The 25,755-nt window shown below is 51.6% G+C and overlaps 1 protein-coding gene across 4 annotated transcripts in view; it reads right to left on the reverse strand.

Annotated features, from left to right (window-relative positions):
* DYSF (dysferlin) overlaps positions 1-25,755 on the reverse strand; it is a 106,342-nt gene that overhangs the window by 38,413 nt on the left and 42,174 nt on the right. For 2 of the 4 annotated variants that reach the window (XM_075709261.1, XM_075709260.1), the window contains 8 exons: positions 24,440-24,621; positions 23,365-23,505; positions 22,012-22,077; positions 17,757-17,858; positions 16,310-16,471; positions 15,946-16,111; positions 15,540-15,613; positions 7,154-7,216 (listed from right to left, as the gene is read on the reverse strand). In XM_075709261.1, coding sequence (XP_075565376.1) covers positions 7,154-7,216; positions 15,540-15,613; positions 15,946-16,111; positions 16,310-16,471; positions 17,757-17,858; positions 22,012-22,077; positions 23,365-23,505; positions 24,440-24,621 — 956 coding nt within the window. The remainder of the gene's footprint in view (positions 1-7,153; positions 7,217-15,539; positions 15,614-15,945; positions 16,112-16,309; positions 16,472-17,756; positions 17,859-22,011; positions 22,078-23,364; positions 23,506-24,439; positions 24,622-25,755) is intronic. The other 2 variants (XM_075709263.1, XM_075709262.1) reach the window with 1 other exon arrangement.

Below are 25,755 nucleotides of genomic sequence, written 5' to 3' on the forward strand. Positions count from 1 at the left end.
GGGCAGAGGTGGCACTTTGGGACATGGTTCAGTCTAGTCTACCCTTGACTGGTTTAGTGTGGACTTGGTAGTGTAGGTTAATGGTTGGACTGGGTGATCTTAAAGGGCTTTGCCAACCTAAACGATTTGATGGTTCTATGATTCTATGAGATAAAGTCAAGACCTTTCAAGCGCCAGGGTGCCCAGCTTTGGCATTTTCTGCTCAAATAGAAAGGTCAACGTTTAATACAGGAGCAGCAGAAGAGGATCCAGGACCATTTCACCAGGCAAGAGCCTGAATGGGACCATTACTTCAGTTTTCCAGAAGCTCTGCGAGCATCCAGGAAAGGGGCAGCAGGAGACCCCCTTCCAGGGGGGCTTCCCGGAAGAAAGAAATGTCTTATGGCCAAAAGCCCAGCCGTTTCCAAAAATAAAGAAATTCAGATTTAAAAAAAAAAAAAAAAAGTCTTTAAAACCAGAATTTCACCAGCAGGCTGCAACTTCCCACTTGAAACATTTCTGGGATTATGGCTTGGACACAGCAAAAGCACTCAGACACATGCTTAACTTCAATCGAGTGTGCAAATCCCTCTGAAGGCTCTTCGGACGCAGCCTTAAGGGCATTCTGGATGAGGCCTTCGGTTCAGCAGGGCCAGCAGCCGCCGCTGACTCACCCCCTCCAGAAAATAGGGGAGGAGGTTTGAGCTGTGCCTGATCTCCATGTAGTGCTTTTACCCACATTGCTGTTGAGGGTATTGGAATTCCTTCCTCCTCCGGACCCCAAAATGCAGCCCCGTGTTATCCCGACAGCTCTCGGGATGTTTTCAATCTCATTTTGTTTCGTGTGGGGGGAACGCACTGGTTTTAACCTCATTTTTGGCGGAGAGGCTGAGCCAGGGCGATTTTCTCCCCACTGCCCAGGGTTTCCTGCGACTCCAAGCCCATGCCATCGATGCATTCCCAGATGGGGATAGCAGGAGTCTGGGTTTGTCCAGCACAAACTATGTTTTCACAAAATATGTTGAAATGGCCCTTTTGGTCTGGAGCAAAGGGAGGTGTGGAAACCTGAGACGTTGCCACGCGATAGACATATTGGCTTCTGGTGAAACTTAGTCCTTATCATCACCTTACAGGTGGGGGGAAACTGAGGCACGGACAGGTTAACGTCCAGACAGCAAAGCCAGGAGAGCACAGCAGTCACGAGACGGCTGACGTCTTAATACTTATGCTTGCTCTCGTAGTGATTACACACTCTTCCCTGTGGGAATATAGATAATTATAGCAATAATAAATATTCCCTCTAAAGAAGCTAAGCCACTGTCTCAGTCTCAAATGTACTCGCACCTCACATCTGGGAGGCAGATTTCCTGCTATGGGAAAGTTCTGCAGCTGGGATGAGAAGATCCCTCTAGAAACAGCTTGGACATTTATAGATGCAGCTCCCCAGATGTTTGTTAACATGCTTTTGCAGATGACACCCAGCATGTCAGCCTTGGAGAGGGTGGTATTCACAGCACAAAGGCAGCTTGGTCAGCTCAGCTCATTACCCGACTAAACTAACCCAGCCCAGCCCTGTCCTCCCGCGGGCACAGAAAGCTCCAGCGGAGAGGCCATGGCAAACAGCTGGGGAACACAAAAATGTCTTTAAACACCGCAGCCGCACTCCTTGGGGTTTTCCAACCACAGCCTAAATCCCTTTGCTGCTCTGTCTAGCGTCGCTCCAGAGGTCAGCACACCCAGGCAGGAAACCGAGCGGCTCGCTGCTGCGGGAGGCATCCTCAGCACGGTTCTGCAACGAAATGGCTGCAAAGAAGCCCACCAGCCACCCACCGCCCGAACAAGGTGCTCTCCCCACGCTGGGGAGGCATGCCAGCCTCTGCTGCCCACGGGGCTCCGTCGCCTACAAATACAGACCAGGAGCAGTTGCAGAAGTGCCTGGGAGACAGAATAAAAACAGATTTTCCTGCTAGGAGGCCATGCCCTGCCCAAGACACTCCAAAATGGAGATGTCACAAATTGGGCTTGGGACCTCATGCCTGCCATACCTTGGAAGTTGGAGGAAGCCTTTTTCATAGAATCATAGAACCATCAAATCGTTTAGGTTGGAAAAGACCTTTAAGATCACCCAGTCCAACCATTAACCCACACTACCAAGTCTACTCTAAGCCAATCAAGGGTAGACTAGACTAAACCATGTCCCCAAGTGCCACATCTACCCGTTTTTTCACGCTAACAACCTCCCTGTCTCCTTGAACTCCAACCTCTTCCCCAAGAGGGACCTGTCTTTGGGTTATCCTTTGGGTTATCCTGGTCCTTTCACCTGGTTCCTTCAACCTAGCCCAGGGACCTGCAGCAGCTCCGAGCAGCACCGTGCAGAAAGCAGCACTGGAGGGAGGAGGAGAAACCACATGCGTCCATCCACACCGGAGCCTGCAAGAGGACTTGGCTTATCCTTCCATTAACCCTCAAGGCGTGAACTGTCAGATGTTCATAAAGAGAAATTATCCATTTCTGGCTGTTTCACCTTTTTTTTTTTTTTTTCCCCCACCATACTGCTAATTTTGCTCAGAATTGGACAAAACTGTTTGTTTTGAGTGTTTTTTTTTCCATCCTGTTCAAGCAGCCTACATTTAGCCACGTCCACCCAAAGGCAGCCACCCACGCACCTTCTTGCCACCATTTTTCCTCTATCGCATGGTTTATATTTGGGGACGATTTCCCCACAGTCCTGGCCAGTGGAAAGCCAGCTCACCATGCAGATTGGCCTGGGAGGGCTTTCACCCATTGCCCGTGGCAGCGCCGTGGGCCATCCCCCAAGTGTGCACCAAACACCGGGAGAAAAAACGACGTCAGGAACGTGCCGGGGGGCAATGCTGGGCTGCAAAGAGGGTTGACGACCATTTTCAGCAGGAGATACCCAACACCAAGAGCTCTTCCAACTAACAGTAACAGGATAAGCAGTAAAATATGTGCTCTGATTTGGAACTAGCAAACACAGCAAATAACCAATTATTCCAAATAGTTTACAGATTTTGATTTTTGGTTTTTTTTTGGCTTGCGTTAGCTTTGCTAACTTGCCATTTGATGGGTTATTTGTATTTCTTACAAACAAAGCATTGCAAGCCAAAATAACAGTATGAACAACTGCGTAGAAAACACCTTATAGTGCTTCTCAGGGGAGAACGGAAGCTCCTCGTTGCAGTTTCATAGCTCAGAGGTGTCTGAGGGCTCCTCATGAGCATTTCTCCTCTGGGACATCCTCATGAATTGCCTGACTCCTGCTACTGCTCCAGCAAGCTAAGGCTGGTGGAGAGGAAGTCTTGCCAGACCATTTCACAGCTGGAAATGCAGAAGTTGCACGGGCATTAACCATGTGGGAGGTCCTCTGCAAACAGTGCTTCGTGGCTCTCCTGCAAATCTGGGTCCCTCGACGCCCACCTATGTTAGGACTTTCACGCTAACCCCATGTTTTCACTCAACGGGAGTTGTTTGTAGTTCTCAGAAGGAGCCTGTCTGTCCCTTCGATCCTGAGCAGGTTGGAGGAGACCCGGACAAGGACACCTTGCCAAAGGGGATTAGGGCCCTCAAAGCCCCTTGATGGCCAACAGGTGCTTTGCAAAATGCAACATATCCTCCCCACATTATACCCTGCTTATTCCTTGCTTGCACAAGCAGCTTTCTGGCAGTTCCTAGCTGCATCTGTTGACATTTTAAAGTGGTTCTTCAGAAGCATTTCTGTGTTTTCCTCTTGCCCTTAACAATCAATAATGCTCTTATTTGGTATTCGTACTGCCCTGGCACTCATGGACCCTGCTCGGGATTCAGCTCCCATTGTGCAATGCTCTGCAGAAAAGATGAAGGATGGGAAACGGCCCCAAACAGGTTCCATTTAAATATTGCTCTTAAGGCAGATATCAAAAAACGGGCCAAAGGCATAGAGAGTTTTACAGTCCCTTGTTTGTAAAGGGATCCCGGTGTGACCAGCTCCGGTGGTGGCATCTATACCACATCAACTTGAGCTTTAGTCATGATTCAGCTGACTAAATGTAGGCTTTGATCTTAGCAAGAGGTGTATTACACCTTCTGCTGATGATGTCTATGGGCTCTCCTCTGTCCTGCAGTCCCCTGCACTTTCCCAAATTAACACCCCCAGGGTCACCAGGATCTCATCCTGAACACGCTCCGGTCGGCGCTGGTAGGCATCATGGCAGAGACACGGAGGGCACCTCCATCCTCGGAGAGCTTTGGGGGGACGCTGGCCAAGCCCAGGTGGGGCTCTCAGGGTGCTTTGCCAGTTTGAAAAGGAGATTTACAGGACATCAAAGAGAGGATCTTGTGGATAATTATAGAGAGGATTTTGTGGATAATTAGAGTGCTCCTCCCAAGCAGGGAGGGGGAAATGGCTCATGAAAGAGCTTATTTTGACATTTTAAGAAGTCACGAGTCTCTCTTCTGCCCTTTGAACACAATTGAATCGCTTGAACTCCAGAGGGATGAGCCAGGATCTCAGCGCAGTGGGAAGGGGACAGATCTGGAGCAGAGAGGTGGGTCTACGAGACATCGGTGTTGCAAAATCATCTCGTTTTGCTTATGCCAAAGATTCTCAGGAGGGCCAAGAGAGGGACGAAAGGCCGACTCTTGAATTTTTCTAGGAGGGCTTTGCCAGCAGCTGCACCAGAGGAGCGCGAAGAGAGGCCAGATTAGAAAGGGTTTATGAACTAGGTTATAAACAATTGCAGATTAAGTGCTTGGATTCGTGCAGGCTCCAAGCAGAGCCTGAAGCACCAGCTCTGGCAGCCCTGACCTGACGTACCCACCAAGTGATATATCATATATCACTTCTCCCCAGCCTTTACCCCCCGGGCGGCTGTAGGGGATTGCTGCCACAGGGAGCAGAGGCGATGGCCGTCGCCCTCCCTGGTGGCACTCCGGGTCCCCCCGGCAATGCCTGCCCCATTTTCCAGAGCCGTTTCTGGGTCTGGGGTTTTTTCAAGCTTTTCTCAGCACACTGAGGCCACGCTGCTGAGGAGGCAGATAACCCACATGCTCAAGGTGAAGGGAAAAAAATAGCTTTTGTGGACCACACCAAGAAGATGGGCAGATTGATCTGCAAGCTCAGCTCTCCAGGAGGGGCAAGCCCACGATCTCCCATCACGCTCCCCCTCCTCCAGGTCATTAACACCACGGTCGGAGGCAGAACCTGGCGGAGTTCAGGAGCTCCCTCACACACTCCACACCGGGCTGGATTTTTTTGGCTGTAAAAGCTTTTTTCCTAATATTTAACCAGCTGCAGCCCCTCTGCCTCATTCCACAGCTCCCGCTTTCGTGCAAAGCTCCCCAGCTATAAAGGAGGAGACGGGAAGGAAGACGTGCACGGGCTGTCTCGGTGACGCGCTTTCCAAAACAGGATGGTTTCCCCGGGAGGCGTCAGCAGCTCTCCACAATGTGAGGTTTATTATATTTAATCACATCCTTTGTGATTTTGTGATTTTCATCCTTTGGTGAAGCCCAGGAGAATGGGTTTATTACTGCCTAATATTCTGTTGCTTTTATTTTAAATTACTGGTTGGCAGCTTTTTTCTTTTTCTTCTTTTTCTTTTTTTTGTAGAATTTTATTTGAACTAAACCAAAAACATATTCACATAAATTAAAGATGCTGATGAACAAAGGGAGGGGGGAGGCTATTTACAGAGCTTTTGTTTCCATACTCCGCATCCCAGCACAGCCACCCATCTGTCTTCTCTGTGCGACAAAGGAAGCCACATCGAGGAACAAGGTTTTGTGGGTGCAATGGATAAACCAGGTACTGGAGAGATGCGCGTAGGGCCAACAAAGCACATATCTATGTATTACGGAGAGACAGGCTGGACATTAAACAAGCCTCCAACCCTACGCAAGACCTGCAACGATGCCTATCAGGGGCTTCTGCATACAAAAGTTGCAGCTGCCATGAAGCTGCAACCCCTTTCTTACTCATGTGCTCTGCTTGCTCGATTTTTACTGTTTTCTGCAAGTGAAAGCCCAATTCATTTTTCCTTCCATCCCGCACGGTCAGACGTCAAAGGGAGGTTATTCCTCCCAAAGACACAGTATAAATAACACCTCCGAGCTGACCTTTTTCCAGAGGTCCGGGCTGACTCACTGGTGTTTTACACCCCAGGGCTGAAGCTCCGGGCTCGGCCGGTGGGAAGGAGTCAGCTGTTTGTCACGGCGAGGAAGTGGAAAGCAACGCAATTAATTCTGGCCTGAAACACGTGGGAGAAACGTGCAGAGCTCTTGGCAGGAACCGCCCCTGCCCTGTAACTCATGGGCCAGTATCAAGAGGGATCTAAGAGGGGAGAGGAGCCCCAAGGTCACAACCCTGCTAGGGATGAATGTGGGGCATGGAGAAGAATTGCTCCTCTGGAGCATCAGCCCTGAGAAAGCAAAGCAGCTTCAGCGCCAATCTTACAAACCCAGGAACTTCCCAAACATCTGATTTTCTTATGAAAAAATGCACAAAGGGAGCAGGAGACACTTTGCAAGGAGGGATCCGTCACTGCTCGGGCGCTGCCTGGCGTCTCCCTCATCCCCACACTTTGAGGGCACCAGGCTGTATACCTGCAAGAACCATGATTGTGCAAAGTCCCGCCGATGAGATGAAACCTTCCTTGGGGTGAAACCCTCCTCCTCTTTGAAGGTCAACACCTTCTTAGTTCAACTGACACCAACGTGATGCCTAGGACTTGTCACGGTCCCTGAGCTAGGATGTGGAGGAGCACAGAAGTCCCACCAAGTCCTCAACCATGCCACTGCAGCCACCCAGGACACACCATCTCCACTGAGCTACCAGGCTCTGCTGGCATGCACAGAGAAGCCAGAGGCTGTTGGGAAGACATCCGACCTCGAGCACATATGTAATTCCGTTGGCTCCGTGAGGACAAGAGGGAGGAAGCTTCCTCATCCCTCCTCCCAAAACTGACCTCATTTTCTTTGGCATGAAGCAAAATGATTGCTGAAATGCACACACACCTGTAGCAAGATGAAATTCCATTTTTCTAGGACAGCAAGGGGACCTTTCACAAAAAGAACTGCCTCATTTTTTGCAGATCTTTAAATATATCTATATATGCACATATATCATCCATAAAACCCATTAATCAAGCAAGTAAGTTAGAAATTAAGCAATACATACATGAGGCTGGGCCCGAGAAGCTGGTATGTTAATTAATGCTGAGCTGGTCATACCCTCTGCAAGCTACAAATTAAAATGATTGGTTATCAATGGGGTTAGAGAAACATTGTTTAACATACATCAGCAAAAGCACAATTTAGGAGAAATAAAATGAATGAACCCAAGCAGTGCCGCCTTCCCCCTCCCCTGGGTTTTAAGGTTGAGGTCTCCCCGGACGAGGCATCCTTGGCACAAGAGCAGGGTTTGGGTTTTCTTTGATGTTCAACAAACGGGACTGGGTTGGAATGGTTGCAGAGAATAAATGGGGTATTGAAGCGCAACCGCAGCAAAAACCCCATTTATAGAAAAGCTGTTAATATTTCTCAGCGCAGGACAGCATCTCCTCCTGCGGACGCTGAGGGCTTGCAAACGCAGCAAGCCAAGTTCATCACAGGAGCCAGGTGACTCAGGGTGTTTTTAACAGAAAGGGATTCGGAGAGCTCAGGACCAAGGGCTGGTACAAACAAAACACCAAGCACAAGCAGAGGTTGTCCTTGGCAAACCAAGAGCTGCCATCACCTACCCCTGCCCTGGGCAGCAAGCAGCGGTTCTGCTCCTGTCTTGCAAGGTGTGTTTCCGTCAAGGTGGAGGAGGGGGAGAAATGGGATGTTCTCACCAGAAAATAGCTGGGTTTGAGCAACAGGGCAAGCCTGACAGTGGTCCCCCTGCTCGCCAGCTCGGGCTGGTCCCCAAACGCACTGCTTTTGACCCCATGGAACCAGACCTGCATCAGACCTTGGGTCAAGATGAAAACACTGAATTTACAGCTGCTTCATGGCAGAAAGATTCCCCCAGGCTCAGTTTCCACTAGGACACCCATGGAACTCTCAGAAGCTAGTGGGAGAGAGCTCATCCGTGACTATTTTATCAGAAGAAACAAATATCAGCTCATCCCTTGGGGCTGCAGATCATGCTCATCCTTCCTGCTCTGCTTCCCACGGGGATGAGGACCCAGGAAAGAGCACGGAGAACAAGGGGAGGCTGCAGGTGCAGAGCAGGCAGGAATATGGGCAGATCCACACCTGGGTCGCCCAAGAAATCCCACAGCCGCTTGTGCACGCTCAGCCCTTGCAAAACCCTGCTCCGTGTGCATATCCCAGCGAAGCAAACTAGAAAGGCTTAGCCCAGGAGACCTTGCTACAGAAAAATTGCTTTTCTAGGAGTTTCAGGAGCTTCTCTTCTTCGCATTTGGTAACCATGGTGTTTGTGGTTCATGTGCACACAGACTTGTTTTAAACAGACCTCGGGCTGAACTTCTCACCCCACTTGGACGAGATGGACAACACATTCAGCAACCTCAGAGCAGAGGGGGTTTGCGTCTGTCTGTTTTATCTATTTCAGATGAGGACAACAAAGTGGTCCTTTGTTCCAGTCATCCGTCAGAGGAGGGACCAAAGCCAGGCTTGGCAAGGAGGGAGAAAGGCTTTGGAGCCACACAATGAAACACACCCATGCATACATGCACGGGCAGGAACAATCCTGACTCCTTCTTCCAAGGTCACCGCTGGAAGAGCGAGCGGCACGGAGACTGCAGCCCTGGGCATGGACTCCTGGCCCTGGCATCCGTCGCCTTTCCCAGGGAGAAGGGGTAGGATGGCCTCTGCAGACCTCAACTCCTCCTTCACCCTCCAAAACTGGCCCCGGAGGGGAGCAGAGCAGGGCAGAGGGACCCTGACGGCTGCAGGGTGTCAGACCACCTAAGCAAAAGTCACCCTGACTCATGTCCAACACCAGGAGAGGGTGGGCATGGGAGGAACAGCATCCAGGGACAAAATGTAGAGGCTAGGGAGGGAGATGGTGGGAATTTTGGTTTGGTTTTCCAGGAACAAGATCCCTCCTCCTCCATTCCCCAAACAAAGGGCAAAAATGAAAGGCAAACAAACAGAAAAGAATTAATCTGGGGTCAAACTGAATAATTCAATTCATTGCAGGGTGTTTTGTTTGCAAAATGTTTGTTTCAGTAAAGAAATGTCAAATCTTCCACTTTGAAACCACTGCCGCAGAGCGTTCTGGCTTTGCCAAGTCCCTCTCCCCCTTCTCATCCTTTCACCTCCCGTGTAAACTGTTCCCCAAGTTTGACCCGAGTTTGCAGATGCTTTCAATAGGCTTCAGACTGCCCCAGGGAACAAAGTATTTATTGCAGAGCTGGGGTCCCTCAGCTGCAAACCTCTGTCTCACTCCTTCCTCCGACACAGCCCAAATGCTGTGTACACCTGTATAAAAGTGTGTGTGTCCCCATCCATAGCTCTTGTCCCCAGAAGGACGATTTGAGCGGGTTTCCTATCATCACAACAAAGTCCCTGCAAGGTCTGGGAGAGCCGCAGCCCCGCAGAGCCCCGTCAACCTCAGAGTTTCCCCGGAGGGAAAAGCTGAGCCTCTCCACCCGAACCAGCCTCAGGAGCACCACAGAAAACCCGGCTCATTCTGGTGCCCACGACTATTTTTGGGGAAGAAGGCCCTGCCTTCAGGTCTGTGGACATTGCTAGGGAAATATTTTTCTGACCTTTGCTGGACATTTAAAAAATAAAAATTACATAATGCCATACGGGGGTGTCATTTATTTTGGTTAAAGGAAAGTCAAACATGAGCGAGAGCTTGCCTCACTTTGCAACCTAAGGCTGAGGGACCTCATTTTGGTGAGGCCAGAGGTGCCCTCCTTTGCCCACCCCTCCCTTGCTCATTGCCACAGCCCTCCTCTTCCTCACAGGCATCCTCAGAGGCCAGAAGGTCACTCACCTCTGTCCTCTGCACCCACTGCCCATAAATGCCTTCCTGGATGTTTTGCTAATTGTTGGACCAAGCCTGAGTCCCCTGATGACAAGGTCTGCACACAGGAATGGGGAGGTGGGCTGGGTTTTCTTACAGACAGATCTGCTTCTGCACATCCCAGCCAAAAGCTGCCTGGGGGAGCGAGTATCAAGAAGGAAAAGATAGCCGGGATCACCTGCAGGCAATGCTCAGGAAGGGCTTTTGAACAGGCAGCCGACGTTGCAAGCCTTGGGGATCTCACAGAGGATCAGCTGTCAGCAACTTCTCCACCTCAACACCAACCAGGACAATGGCTTCCTCCCCACCGGGACTCAGACCGGGATGCTCCGTGCCCATGGCTCTGGCAGCACAAAGAGAGGGACCAGTGCTGCAGGAAAATGCATCTTCCCCCATCTGCAGCTGCAAACGCAGTAACTGCTCTCCTTGCTCTGCAGCATCTCCAGGGTGCTGACAGGTCCTCACCTCCACCAAGAAGCAAACAGTGGCAGAGAAACGCTGAGGATCCAGCTGCCAACAACCCTCTGTTCCCTGACAGGGACCCCATTTTCTGGTTGTCACCTTCCAAAAATGTCTCCTTTGCCTCCAGGTCAGTAGGAAACCTCATTTCCCCCTGCCAGACAAGAGCCTGGCCACCGGGGCCACCAAGGGCTGCCTCCGGGTCACAGACCTCTAGCTCTAGCAGAGTTGCATCCCTGCTGCTGGGGGCACACCAGCTCCCTGAGGTGGATCTCAACCTGCTGCCACTGACGTGACAGTGGTCCTAATTTTCAAAGCAAGTAGTGGTTGGAGGACCAGCTGTACCAAGGATGAAACATTGATCCATGTACCCCTCCATGGTGTATGGTTCTCCACTGGGACAAGGAGCACCCCAAAGTCTCAGGGAAGAACTTCAGAGCCAGGGAAAGAGCATTTTTCCATGAATTTCAGCAGAAAGCACACAAATTTCCAAAGAAGGATGAGTGGCAGGGTGTAATTCAAAAGACAGACAGGCAGACCTGGACCTGGCGTGCCATCAGAAGTGCCTACAGCTTCTTCAGGAGCACTCAGATATTGCACTGACTTTAAAAACTGGTAAAGAGCAGAAGGTGTGTTTGGACAAGAGCATCCAGAGCAAAGCTTTGGGAAGGATGGGAGTTGGAGGAGGGTCAGCGACTGCTACTCTCCTTCCTCCCATCACAACCTGCTCACGGGGAACCCACCAGCCCAGCCCTGAGTGAGTACAGGCTTCTGAAACCGGTTCCCTCAGCCCTTGGTGCAGCTCTCCCGCACCCCGCGCCTGCTTGGAGCTGCTTCTGCCGGGGTGGGAGGAGGTGGGGGGAGCAGGGCCAGGTCCTGTGGCGCCTGCGGTGATGGGGTGCGGCTCACGGAGCGATGGTTTCTCCATGATGCACCGCCACATCTGAGGAGGAGATTAATGCTTGTTTGCAATTTAAACAGCTCCGCTGTGCCAGGGCACTGTGTACACACAAAAACAGAGCCTCCGGCCTCACTCCAAATTAGCCTAATGAAGAGCAGGTTTCGGGACAGGCTCAGAGGAGAAGCAGACTGCCCGTCTCCTCCCACCTCTCCTGTCACCTTCTGCCACCTTTGACCGCTCTGTGGACACGATCAACACCCAGCATGGTGCTGAGCTGCATGTGCAAGAGGTCCCTGCATACCACGATACTGCTCTGCCTCCCAAACTACCCCAAAATACCTAAAAATACCCCGCCCAGCTGCCTTTGCCTCTGGGTCAGCATCTCCAAGAGGTCCCCCGGTGATGGACGGGGCCAAAGCACCACCTCAGCAGTGATGGAGGTTTGCACCTTTGGTTCCTCAAATGCAGGTGTAAATGGGATGATCCAGCACAGGGAATCAATAGGAAAACTCCCACCAGCAGCCACGGGGATAGATTTGGACTTCCAGGGCCATGCCTGGTCCCTGCTGCTAGTTGTACCCCAGACATGATGGCCTGATAAAAGTCAATCCAGACATCTACATCGTGGTTCGTTCAGCGCACGCATGTCTACACCGCACCTATAACCTCTGGCTTGCACACCCCATGCCACCAACAAGCCTATTCTCAGTTAACGCTGGTCAAAAGATGGAAAAAAAAAAAAAAAAAAAAAGCTTTGAAGGACAATTTTTCATTTTCTTTTCCAAACTAACTGCAATAAAAAAGGTGGAAGCCAAAAGAAATTTGAAATTCTGCCATCTTTGGAGCGCAAACATAAGAAGAGCGTGAGCCCTGGGTTTCTCTTTCTTGCCTTGCCCTCACCTCCAGGTGCAACAAAACCTGGGGAAAACAGGGAAATGGTGAATGGGTCTCAGGGGGGAAGCACTGAAGGTGCATGAAATTCTGCAAAATTAACACGAAAAGCATTCCTGATTTTTCGCCGCTAGAAAGTGCCCAAAGAAAAGAAAAATCTGTAAAAAAGATGCCTTTTCATTAAAAAGCCATGGCAAATCTGATGAGAGCATTTCAAGCAACAGCGGGCACAGCCCTCCGTGCACCCAGCAGAGCCTTCGCCTGCAGCTCTTGTAAAGGATATTTATGGGAGGAAATTTTCCTCCCCTCACCTCCCTCAAAAAAGCAGCCACCGGTTTAATAAACCGCTGGCAAAACAAAGCAGGGGAATTTCCATTAAGCAGAGTAAAAGGGTAATTAGCAACTGGGCTGAAAGCGCCCGCCTCGTCCCGCGTTGCAGCAGCCAGCCCAAGCCCCAGCCGCGCTGGGTCCCCACGAGACACCAAATTTGGTCCAAAACCCTGGTTTCCCAGAGGGAATTGCATTTCCCTCCTGTTACCTCCACCAAAGTCACAGGAGAAGGCGCAGGAGCCACTGCGGGTCCGGAGCGACCCTGGCAAAGGCACAGAAAAATCAGGGCTGGGAAACGGCGCTGGCAGGCGAAGGTCAGAGGAAAGGAAACGTTTTGTAAAATCAGTTGCATTTAACAAATGGTTTTGCCGTCAGAAAAAGGCAGCAGAGGGCCAGCGTGGAGACGGTCCTTCTGACGCTCTCAAAGAGCAGTATTGCATGCCGGACGTGCTCCAAGTTGTTATTTTGCTACACAACACCATTTCTACTGAAAATTGACCCAAAAAAAAAAAAAAAAAAAAAAAGAAAGGGGGGGAATTTAAACTGTAGATTTCAGAATATGAAAAAAAAAAAAAATTAGTCAAACCAAAGTTGCATAGATTTTTCTATTAAAAAATAAGAAATTATGTCTTTGCAGCTTGCTGGGGTTACAGACGCAAAACCAGCCCACCCATTGCTGTCCCATCTGTGGCTGTGGGTCAGGCGGGGGCCAGAAAAACCTTCTGCTGGGGGTCTTAGCCCATGGCTAAAGAAAACTCCACCTGGCCGCTGCCACCAGGCAGCACCTTCCCGTCCTCCACGCGCGCTCCCAGCCCTTGAGTCAGGTCTGTGCCCGCCACTGTGGGAGCAGCAAAGCCATCCCTGGGTGCTCTGAGCCTTTCCCGCGGATCCATCCCACCACAGCTCTCCCTGCAGAGGGTCTCGCAGCCTTGGGGGACACACTGGGTGCCGCCGGCTTCCTTGGTGCAGCAAGGGGACGTCGCTTGCCCAGCATCACGCAGCTAATCAAGTCAGGACCTGCACCCCAGCCCTCCTACCCACGTTATTCCCTGACCTCACTTTTCTTCCAAGTGCTTTCTGTGCTAGGCTAGACAAAAAAATTTTTTTTTATTTGCAGAAGTGAGGGTTCTTGTTCCAAGACTTGCTTTGGTGTGTTTTTCGCAGACATGCTCCAGTTACTTTACTAATACAAGATGAGGTACAATTGTAAATTATTAAGACAAATCCACAAATGGCAAGCGAACAGAAAGCAAATTAGGTTGTCAGTAGTATTTTCTGTCTGGAGTTGCTTTTTCCTTTCAACAACACTTGTTCACTTGGACCAACGTTTTCAAACTCCACTGTCCTAATCGATACTGAAGCATCTCAGGAGAAGATGCCAGCATCCCAGGGAGCTGAGCATAGGAAATTCCCACCTTTTGACTGGTGGGGAACCCGAAAAGCCAGCTCGTTTGACATGCCTTGCTGCACAGGCTGCGGGGTGACCGTGCCCGAGAGTACCGCCCTGGATCTCATCAGTGCTGGGGATAGGTAGGCATGAGCAGGGCCAGCTGCAGTCGAGACCACAACAGGCTGGAGTCCCACACCCACAGCTTTTGCTGAGCACTGGCCAAAATCTTGGTTTTCCCTTAGCCCAAAGCCTGAAAGCCTTGAACTGGGCAGATATCTAATGGCACGGATCAGTGGATCGTAAAGTCCTTGTGAATAGAAACACCGCAGTGCTACCAAGGAGATGAATAAAGAGCAGAAGCGTTGACACCCAAATTACACATCTTGCTTTTCTGGGCAGTGAAAGGCAATGCAAGAGGCATACCTGAGAGGCAGATCTCTTAGAGAAAGTTCAGGCTTTTCTAGCTCCAGGTACCATGCAGAACCCACAGCCTTTAAAATGGGGAGGAAGGAAATACCAGTGTACATTAAATACACCAAAGGGAACAGGAGACCATGAAAAACTCCACCAAATGCCTCTGGCAACACTTTCAGCTGCTCCTGAGCAACCAGGGTCACCTACAGATTTGCGCATCGCACACGCACACGTCAGCACCGACAGGTCTCTGCCTCAAAGAGGACGCATCTGCTGGCAAAGAAACCCAAGGGCCACAGAAACGCGAAGCACCGGCAGTGCCAGTGCCACCGGTGTGGCCAGACATCTTCCAGCTCTGCTTCAGGAAGGAGGAACAGCAACCCCGGGGGACTGCACAGCCTGGCAAGGGACAGCTGAGACCCCTCAAACTCATGGCACATAGAAGCTTGCTTTCTGCCACAGCACCAACACATTCCCCCTTCACTGAGCCTGCTAAAGCACGTCCAGTTCCCACCAGCACGGGACATTCTGCAATCACAGTCCCCACCATGACCCTCTGCAGAGTAACCGGAGCTGCTGAAAGCAGCAAGTGGGTTTGGAAGCAGCAGAGCATCCTGCAAACAAAGAGCAAAACCGGGGAAAGGAGACCTGTCCGTGTCATCGTGGTAAGGACGACTGAGCCTCAGGGAACCTTTGCTTCCAGTGTAGCCTTGGGCAAACTGATCCATCTGCCAACATCAGGTCACCCTCTCCAGCGCTGGGGTGAGCCCCCTCGAGGTGTCAGCTCTCTGGGGCAGTGACTGTCATTTCCAAGAGAGTATCCCGCACAGCAGAGCCCTAAGTGCATGACTGCAAGCCTTTCTCAGCCTCAGACCAGACCATACATTTGAGGAAGAGATGCTGGAGGGAAGAGCCTGGCATGGATAGAGTCCGTTGTCCCTCACCCAGAAAAGTCAATCTGATGTCTCACATTAAACTTAGGGGAGAAGGATGAGTTTGTGGTTGTTCGTTATGGCATGGTGGAGGAGAGGAGGTGAAAACAGAGGTGGAAGCTGCAAAAGGAAGGTTAGGACAGACACGACCTCACATCAGCGATCTGCATCACTCTCCACCCCAGCCCTGTACCTGCACAAGTTCCCCCATATCACGCAAAGTAAGAAACCAGTGTCTTCCCGCTGCTGCGATTTTTTCCATACCTGGACTGGAATAAGAGGCTCTTTGTCATCGATGTCAATTAGGATGTCATCCCTGGGCGTGAGGCTCACATCATCTGCAATCAGAGCAAGCACGAGCATGACCAGGACATCCAGCTGTTAGAAACCCCAAAGCCACCTTGGGATCAAGCTCCAGGAGTGATCTCAACCTTGCCCAGAGCCTTCACACCAGCCACAGCTCATGGTCGTGCAGGTTGGACAGCTTGGCCAAGGGACAGCCCAGCTCACCCACCAACCCCAGAGCTAAACTCCTCCTTGGCACCTCCTGGGCTTTTTGTATCAGACCTACAGCTGGGCTGAGCTAAAAGCAATGTATAGAGTGACCCACAGCTCCTCCTGGAGAAGGGTACAGGTGTGCAGCCAGCATGGTCCTCGTGGCAGTGCGTACCTGAGTGCTCCTGGGGACCGTTCGTCTCCTCTCGGTAGGGGTCACAGTAGAAGTCCTCCAACGAGCGGATGGTGCACTGCCCCACCACGGGCCTTCGGCCAAATGGCCTGTTGTCGATGATTTTGACAATGATAGGGGGGCTGTACAGGCTCTCCTTGGGTAAACGCTGTGGGCAGAGGGGAGGGAACACGTAACTACGCAGGGCAGGCAGGGCGGCTGCTCTGCACCTCCCCAAAGGGAACCGAGGCTGAGCAGGACAGAATTAGCTTCACCGTAGCATGTATTTTTTATGGGACCTCTGGAGGTCCTTCCCAACCAGCTCTTCTATGACCCCATCGCTGCAGGGTGGGGACCAGGTCCTCACCACTTCCATGAAGAGCACGCAGACATCAAAGTTGGGGTTCTTCTTGACGTTCTTGATGACACAGGACTGCACGAGCTGGCCTCCGCACTCCACCAGCAGGCTGGGTGAGGTGACGCTGGCCAGCTGGTAGCTCTTGAGGTTCCTCAGCCCCCAGGCCAGGATCTGAAGGGTGAGGGGAACAGACAGCAAAGACTGAGCCAAAGGTCTGCCTCCAGGTCTCTCACTGAGCTTCTCAGCAATGGAGGTAAGCCTGAAGGTTGGCCCAGCATGAAGGAGAAATGAATCAACCATATGGGAGAGCTGGTGCTGGGAGAAGCCAGGTTGTTCAGCAAGCGTTTCTCTGTATGCACCAACACACCAGGTCCACAACCACTTATCTGTTAATGGAGCACCTCTGTTTTGGGCAAATATCATCCTGGTGTGAGGAAGACTCTCCTCCTAAAAAGCAACTGTGGTCCAAGTCTGTGCTCTGCCCTAGGACTTGACTGCTTGGTGTAGACTCATTTAGAATCATAGAATCGTTTAGGTTGGAAAAGACCTTGAAGATCATCCAGTCCAACCATTAACCTACACTACCAAGTCCACACTAAACCAATCAAGGGTAGACTAGACTAAACCATGTCCCAAAGTGCCACATCTACCCATTTTTTGAACCCCTCCAGGGATGGTGACTCCACCACCTCTCTGGGCAGCCTGTTCCAATCCTTGACCACCCTTTCTGTAAAGAAATTTTTCCTAATTTCCAACCTAAACCTCCCCTGGCGCAGCTTGAGCCCATCTCCTCTCGTCCTATCACTAACTACATGGGAGAAGAGACCAACACCCCCCTCACTACAACCTCCTGTCAGACAGCTGTAGAGAGCAATCAGGTCTCCCCTCAGCCTCCTCTTCTCTAAGCTAAACAACCCCAGTTCCCTCAGCCACTCCCCATCAGCCCTGTGCTCCAGACCCTTAACCAGCCCCATTGCCCTTCTCTGGACACGCTCCAGCACCTCAATGTCTTTCTTGTATTGAGGGGCCCAAAACCGGACACAGCATTCCAGGTGCGGCCTCACCAGCGCCGAGTACAGGGGAAGCAAGACAACCTGGCTATGCTGAGGGAAGCCCTGGTGGGAAATAGGGCCGAGTGGCAGTCATGTGATAGGAACAGAAGATAAAATTGAAACCTATTGGTCTACTGAGGCAACTACATCCAGTAGGAGTGAAGGGAACGGTGGGTCTTCCAGGCAGGGCAACCCTAGAGCCAAGCTTACTCTGTTATAATGGTTTAAAGAGACTTTTTTGGTTGATAAACAATGGACAGAAACAGCTCCCAGCACTGCCGGGACTCCGTATCCACAGTCTGGCTTGGATCCCATTTCTGAGTCTCATCCCCCCATTAGGGACACACATTCGGGGTGTCATCCTGTGAGGGGGTGAGCTGCCTCGTGCACTCCCCATCACTCACCTCAATAGCCGTGCGCTGCAGGACCGGCTTGATTCCTTGGGGGACCATGTAAATGTTGGGCTCCCTCTGGGGCGGGGGGTACGGCAGGTCAGAGTCTGCGGACTGTGGGGAGCAGAGATGCCAAGGGCACATCAGGTCATGCCACAAAGGGACACCAACCCCATCGCCTCCCCCTCTCCACGCTGCGTCCCCCCGGAGTCTCCTCTCTGCAAAACTGACCCCCCCCCCAAAGTCCAGGACACATAGAAGGGGGAGATGAGGGCTGGGGGGAAGGGTGTGCTCGCAAACTGTTTCTCTGCCTTTAATCTGACCCTGGAAAAGATCAAACAGCTACTGCTGAGAGCAATCCCTGAGCCTTTCCCAGGGAACTAAGAAGGATCTGCCCTCCATCAAGGTTCAACCTCCTTTAGGAGAGGAGGGGAGGATGAAAGCGCATCTATCCAACGCCAGGACCTCGCTGCGATAGTTATGCAGAGGGATGAGGAGAGGGGACGAAGAAGCAGCAGCAGGGGGTTAATTAGTGAAATACAGCTCCTTGAGTTGGAGAGAGCGAGAAGACGTGCCCAGCTCCCGAAGAGCAGCAGGCAGTTTAGTGACGGCAGCACCGTGGGATGGAGGGTCGGCATCACCTCTGGATGCAGGAAGGGGCTGTTGTTCATACAACGGCTCAGCTAAAACCTTATCTGGCAGCTGCCAAGCTGCCGGCCACAAGACAGCTCAAATAAGGCTGGCTGTGCACCATGTATACAGGAGATTTCCTTCAGGGTAAGACCAAATGTAGACAGCAGGTGAGGGATTCAAAAATTTGCCTTCACAGAGGAGGAAAGCAGGGAGCCAGACTTCCCCGGCCACTCGCAGAGGACGGGCTGTGAGCCCTCGCAGCGTTTGGGTTCTTCTTGACCTGCATCTTTGAGTTCAGAGTCACCGAAAAGGCAGGAATGAAAGCAAAACCTCTAAAAATGCAACCCTCAACCAACGGCAGTTGGAACCAATTTAGGAGATTGGCATTCTTTTCAGGCTGGAGTATTATTGCATTAAATTAAGTGTGTATATGTATTTCAATTATAGGATTGGTTCAGGTTTATATATGTATGTATATAAATGCTCTACAAATGGATTTTTCACGGTGGCATGTTAGATACACTAGACGCTAAGCTTTAATTTTCACTGGCAGTTGCTGATGGCTGCTGAATCAAGCTGCTTGTTAGCTGAAGACTTTTGGTAACTCCATTTCGGGACAGATGTTTGGATTCCCACATGGGACAGACAGTAAATCTGGGGCAGGCAGTCCCACCTCCCATGGTCCACATGCTCGCAGAAATGGTGAGTGCTAGCAGGGAAAGGGAAGGTTATCTGGGAGGTGAGTGCCTAAGGAGAAAGGAGAGATGCAGAGCATCCCCAGCATCGCTCGGGTGCTCGGCACTTCTGGTAACCCACGTCCTTACCCAGAGCCTTAATTTCAGGCTCCTAAATGAGGCATTGCACCACCAACATGAGCTGATCCTGCCTCGGGGTAGAGGGATAAACCAAATGGCCCTCAAAGAGCTATCCTCAGCTTTTGTTTGTGATCCATAGCACTTGGAGCACATCAAGGTGCGTAGGCATGGACTGAACCAAGAAAAGCCTCATTCTTTCCTTGTTTAGTGACATATGTTCATTTCTAGCTTTAAATGTACTTAAGTTGCATAATGGAGATGCAGAAGTCACCTAGACCATTTCAAAACCCCAAGGCAGGCTCAAACTCCACACAGCCCCTGTGAGATGTCTGCAGTCTGTTCCCAAAAATTGAGCTTTTTTCCCCTAACAGGGCACCTAAAGCTTCATTGATGCAAATATCATGTGTTGCATTTCCTTACAGTCACTGGACTAAAGATCATTTCAATCCCTCTATCCTCTGGCAAATCTGTATGGGAAAAGGGGAAAGCCTTGGGGAAAGAGCTCCTGCCTGCCCCGCATCCTCCCCAGGTTCAATGGCATCTTTGAAAGCCAACAGTGCACGCTTGGCTCCTAACACTGCAACATCTTCAGCCAGCACCAGCCGTTTCTAAGTCCTCATCAATCCCCGCTGCTCTCCTGGTTGTTTTGCAGTTGTTCTCCTGGGTCTCAGCTGAATGCACGAGCATTAAATGTTTCACCAGTTGGGACAGAAATGAGCAGTGAGTCCTGGGGATGAGGCAGGAGCAGGGAAGGTTCAGGGTGGTAGTAAAGAACAAGCAATTCCCAGACACAGCTCTCAACCCAGACACAGCTGGCTGGATGGAGGAGACATCCATGGAGAGACCTGTGGGGTCTGCTGGCAGCTGGGATCGTTTGAATGAGACAAGTCAGGGGGAATTAGGGTGGAAGGGAGCTCTGGAGATCATCTAGTCCAACCCTGATTTTGATACAGGGTCGGAAGAGAGATGAGTGAAAGTCAACACAGATCAGACCAGCTAAAACAGTGGTCGGAAATGTCTCCCAATTTGAGCGCACAGCTGGGCCATGTTGTTTCAAGGAGGGCTTAAATCCCAGTGCTTGGAGGGGATCTAGCCCCAGAAGGCTACTCCCGTTTGCACCAAACAGAAATGCACTAGAAGGGAGCCTGGCGCCAGCCTGCTTGTTCAGATACATGCATCATTCTCCGTAAGGCTTGTTATTTACTGCTAAGGGCACGGGAGACCTCAGGCTGGCATCACTCTTTTGGATGCAACCTCAGTAGGTTGGTCTGGATGGGGTTCCTGCAGGGCAGGTGGGTCAGGCCAGGCCATGTCGGAAGGAGCTGGTCTCTCTGAGAGTCTCTGTTGGGACTTTGCTTGGTTTCTGGGCAAAGGCAGAGGAACAGAGGAGAGTCAAGTGTTTGAGCATAAAAGGTACCCATTGGAGGAGCCCCTCGTAGAACAAGGCAGGGGTGCAGAGCTGTGGAGTGCCCCATCCAGAAATGGCAGTGGCAAGAAACAGAGGAGAAAGAGCAGAGAGATGGTTATGTTTACACAAGCTCATCCATCTCAGCCCACATGAAGCACAAAGATGAGCCCCACACCATCAGGAAAGGCTGCTTGGGTGGAAGAAACCCATCTTGCAAAAATGTGTTTATCCCATCCAACCTTTCCTGGAAGTCAGCTCCCTGCCGTGTGTTTTCCAAGATAGCAGCCTACCCTGACACCGCTTGGTTTGGCCTGTGATCTGCTCTGTAGGATGCACAAGGTCGGGGTAGCAACTTTGACAGGTTGCCCAAGCAGCAGCTTGGGATCCTGATGGGAGTATTTCCTTCGGAGCAACTGGAACAGTCCAGCACATGCCCCAATTCATGGCAAATTCCCCATGAAAAGTTGCAAGCTTTTCACCTGGGATTTCAGTTGAGGTCCAGCCAAAGGTCAGCTCAGCATTTCGGCTTTTGCATGCTTTGTTTGGAAGGGTTGAACAGCAGTAGGCCTCATGCACACACATCCCAAAAAAGGTTAAATATTACCTGACATGCCCAGCCATCGGGAACACTTCCCAGGTTAAGCACAGAGCTCATCTACCCTGTCCTGCTGGTGATCACTCAGATTACTAAAATCCTGATACTATTGACTTGACTCATCTGAAAAGAAGTGGCTGCCCCGTGGAGGCCCAATTTTAACAATCTCCAAGGTGAAGAGACAACTAAATCTTATAGACTCACCTCATCCAGGCTGGAGGACAGCTCGTTCTGGAGAAGAGAAGGAGAGTACAGTGTTAGAGCCATTCTCATCCATAAGCCCATGCTAGGGCTTATAATTGCAGCTGATAACTGGATAGAAAAAGGATGCTTTCCAAGTTCCTGCACACCACCACCCCCAAGCTGGAGAAGAAATCAGTGTAGGTCACTTAAAACCATTTAAAATCCAGCATCAGTTAATGCTCAGATGGGCTGCAGGGTAGGAAACACGCTGGAGCTGTTGGGAAGCACAGCCCGTCGCGATGGGAATGCTGAAATTATCGCAGGGCAGGAAGGTAATGGTGTGTTTGACACCTGAGGAATTATAGCTGGAACGGGATACATTTGCCCCATCTTATGGGTCAAAAGTGAGCTGCCCCACTCACTCCAGCTTCTCTTTACCATCAGCTGAAGGAAAACGGCATCTCTACACGGGGATTCCTTCATCCTAAAACAAGTCCCTAAGACAGGATGGACAAGTTGCCTGCAGAAGCAGGGCTGCAAACAGAGTCCACTGCAAACCTCTGCGGGAGCAGCTGATGGTGCTGGGACCCAGCAGCTCTTTAGGGGCAGGGGAGGGGATGGTAAGAGGGGCACAGGGCCTAGGAGCTGCGAACAGGAGAAAGGCATTACCTCGAAGCCAGGGATGTGATGGACAGCCGGCTGTGAAGAAAAGACACATACTTTCCGTTTGCACTCCTGGTGCTAACTCAGCTTTATCTGGCAAAGAAACCTCAGTCCTCCCATAGTCACACGCTGCCTCCCTCCATGCCCAGCGCTGGGCTCCAAAAAGCCTGGGCATGAGGGCAGGGCTCTCCCTCTGGCAAAGAGGCACGAGCAGAGCCTCAAATCCACCCAGCTGCTTTCTGCGAGGATCGAGCAAGGTCCTTAGAGAGGACCCCCCCCTTTCCAAGGTCTATCCCACCCAGTTCAGTAACTTCTGAGGGGGGATAAGGAGGAAGAAGAGGCTGCATGCAGATGATTCGGTGCCCCATCCCGACAGCAGAGACATCCCCTGCGCACCCCCCAGCAGCCCCTCACTGGTGCAGCAAGGCTTGTACCCAGCGCATCTGCCCCCGGCAGCTGCAGCAGCGTGCGCAGAGCGCAGCATCCCTCCAGCAGCAGAGCTGCGACCTACATCGGAGAGGGGGAGGAGGGAGCTGCGGGACCCTCGTTCCCAATTAGCACCTCGGGGCCGGGAGGGAGGAACGGGACAGGGAGATTCAGCCTTCCAGTCCATCCACTTTCCCTGGCATTGAGGCACGTCTGGGCTGCAGCCAGGCGCCGCGGCCAGTGGAAAAGCCAGAGCCGAGAGAGGCGAGGGGGTGGTGCGTGCAGGGGGACAGGGAGGGTGGGAAAGCACACGAGCGCACACTGGGGCATGATGAGGAGTCTCTCCTGCCCGGGCTGGCTCCGAAGCACAGCCTCCTTCCCCCGTGGCTCGTTACAGGAACAGCCAGCACTGAGTGCGGCAGCTTGCTGCAGGAGTAACCGCCCGCTTCGGCTCTCATAAACCCCCTCCGGAAATTAACTCTGAGCAAAGGGCAGCCATCTGGGGCCAAATGCACCAGGCTCTTCCCGTGATGCAAAGGTGCCGAGGCTCTGAGCTCAGCACCGCAGCCAACCGGGCTGGCAGGGCACGAGCGGTGCCTCCCAAACTGGTACCCAGCAGCCCAGGCTTCGGTCTGGCGCCGAGCCTCTTCCCATCGGCTCTGCTAAACGCCTCCCACCGTGCCGCTGCGGTGCATCCAGCGCCGAGCATCGCGGCTGGGTCTGCTCGGAGCAGTCGTCCTGGTGAAACTGAGGACGGGCAGCTGCAGAGCTGCTGAGTCCAGGTGGACATAACTCAGCACCGAGCAAAGGTTGGATCCTGCCAGGTGCTGAGAGGCTCCAAGGGAAGAAGCCAGCGTTACAATTAGAGACAGGATCAGATCCAGATGGGGAGCTCACCTTCTCCCTCTGAATCAGCTCGAAGGCAGCCAGCAGCTCCCCGACGTTTCTGTTCGCCTTGATGACCGGGTGCCAGGAGAGCCGCGGCGAGCACGCCAGGCTGGGCTTGCAAATGCAACGTCCCATGAACTCATCCGCACCCTGAAAGGCAATCACAGGCACGGGGAACTTTCTTCCCACCCCGCTTCCCGGTGGAGTCCATCACCATGCACCCACATCTCAGCCGAGACCCTATCCCTCAAAAATCAGGCTCAGTGTCTGAACCATTATGGGACCAGTTCAGAAAAAAAGATGGTTTTGATGCCCACATAGACTCAAGTTTTCAAACTCCTCCCTGTAACTACTAGGGCTAGAAATGCACTCTTTCGTATGCATTTTGGCTTAAACAGGACGTGAAATTCCTACGGTATCACACGATTTCCAGAGCAGGAGCTCTGGGTATAACATTAAGTATCAGCAGCTCTTAAAAAGCCCATTCACTGGTCTGCAACAGGATCTTCAGTTGCCTCTGCTGCTTCCTGCTGGTGTCTTTTGGAGAAGGGAGGGCAGACGGGTTTCTGAGCGGTTTCTGAGACATTCCTGAGACGTATTCTACAGGCTTTCCACTTATGCACTGCTCTTACACAGTCTGAAATCCCTTCTGCTCTTGTGACAGGCTACAGCCCAGTTTTTCTAGGAAGGACTCAAGGTTATCTCACCAGCCCCCCAGATGCCATCACTACAAGGCACTTTGGACACCTTTGGGCAGCTGAGCTAAGAACAGTGTATCATCCCCTACTTGCATGACTGCTTTAAAACCCGTCCCGAGCTTTTTGCACAAGGCACCATGGTTAATTCAGCCCCTCTGCAAAACACGATGTAGATGCAGCTTTCATGACTAGAGCAGGGCCACCAAGGACATCACTAACAGAGCTGTTTGATGAATTTTTGTCTTCTGAGTGTCCAGCTCAACCTCTGAGCCACCCAGAGATGTCAGAGCATTGCACTCCAGAGGGCAGGAGCAATGCCACGCGTTTGTCCCATCTACCCCAGCACACTCACACCGTGAAGGTCCAGCTCAGGCCAACACACTTACGTAAGTGTCGTGGTCATATATTTCCACCACAATGTTGGGAGGGGAGTCAGATATGTTCTGGGGGTCCCCAAAGATCTCTATCTCATAGAAGATGAGTGTCTGGTCCCAGGTGGGGTTCAAGGTGTTCTTGATCACCACTGTCTTCTGGCTTTGATGGAGGAAGGATACAATGGCGTAAGGATCTGCAAGGGACAAGAGGCAAAGGATGAATTAGAGCTACCGATCTAGGGAGGAAAAAGCAATTCATCGTCACTGAAGGGCCAATGGGCCGTGCAGGGAAGACTGTGAACAGGCTGAAGGAGCTGCGGGTCTTTTAGAAACAGCAATGACATTCCCATCATGTCCTGGGTAACTCCAACTGAGAAGAGAATAAGGCCAAGTTCTCCAACACTCATACCTATACACCAGTTATTCACAGCTCAGGTACTTCCCAAGCTTGATGTGATGTCTGTATGCTTAGCAACCTGCAAAGGGGTTGACTTCCACAGACTTGCCCTGTCTCTCTTGAACCCACCCTATCCTCCAGTGAGGACTCAAAACTGCATGAAGAACCATCCCCTCGTGGCTTTTTGCAGTACCCACCTCCCTCTATCTCTGTCTGAGGCCCCCCAGTTCTTGCATTAGGAGAGAAGGAGCAGTCCACCCCTGCCCACCTGCACTGACACTCAGGGTTCTGCAGGTTTCCATCATGCAAATCCTAAAACATGCCCTTCTCAAGCTGAAAAGTCTCAGCCTTTGGAGTTACTCCTCATAAAGGGCCAATCCAGACCCCTCTGCGTTCCAGCTCTTTTCGGGACAAGACAACCACAATGGTCCACACAACTTAGCTGTCTATCTATGCAAAGACCTTCCTTCTTATCCCACAGCAGCCTCCTTTCCTTCAAAACTTTGGCTGAAGGATTTTTTTGTCAACAACCTTTTGGACATCTAATGAGACCATTTAACCAGAGCAACCTTATCCTCTGGCTTGTGATAGCTCCAGCTGGTGAAGACACAGTGACCTTCCCCGGCCACATCTCCCAGCACTCCCCTGCTGTAGCATTAGAAATTCCCTCGCTGGTCTGACTTGATCTGTCTTGGTCCAGGTTATCCTCATGACTCCTCACCCTGTCCACCAGCAGTGAGGTAGCACAAATAGTTCACCTATTGCCCTAAGGGTGTGGGGTTCTCTCCCAAAAGATGACTCTACAAGGACGAGTGCTTCGATGGTGATAACACAGCCGTCTTCCAGCGCAGCAGAGACCACAAACTCTTTCCATGATGCAAACGGTCTTTCCCAGGGAGATGCAGGAGGTACCAGCACTGCGCATGTGGGT

Source organism: Pelecanus crispus, chromosome 4 (genome assembly GCF_030463565.1).
Source record: "Pelecanus crispus isolate bPelCri1 chromosome 4, bPelCri1.pri, whole genome shotgun sequence".
Classification (NCBI taxonomy): domain Eukaryota; kingdom Metazoa; phylum Chordata; class Aves; order Pelecaniformes; family Pelecanidae; genus Pelecanus; species Pelecanus crispus.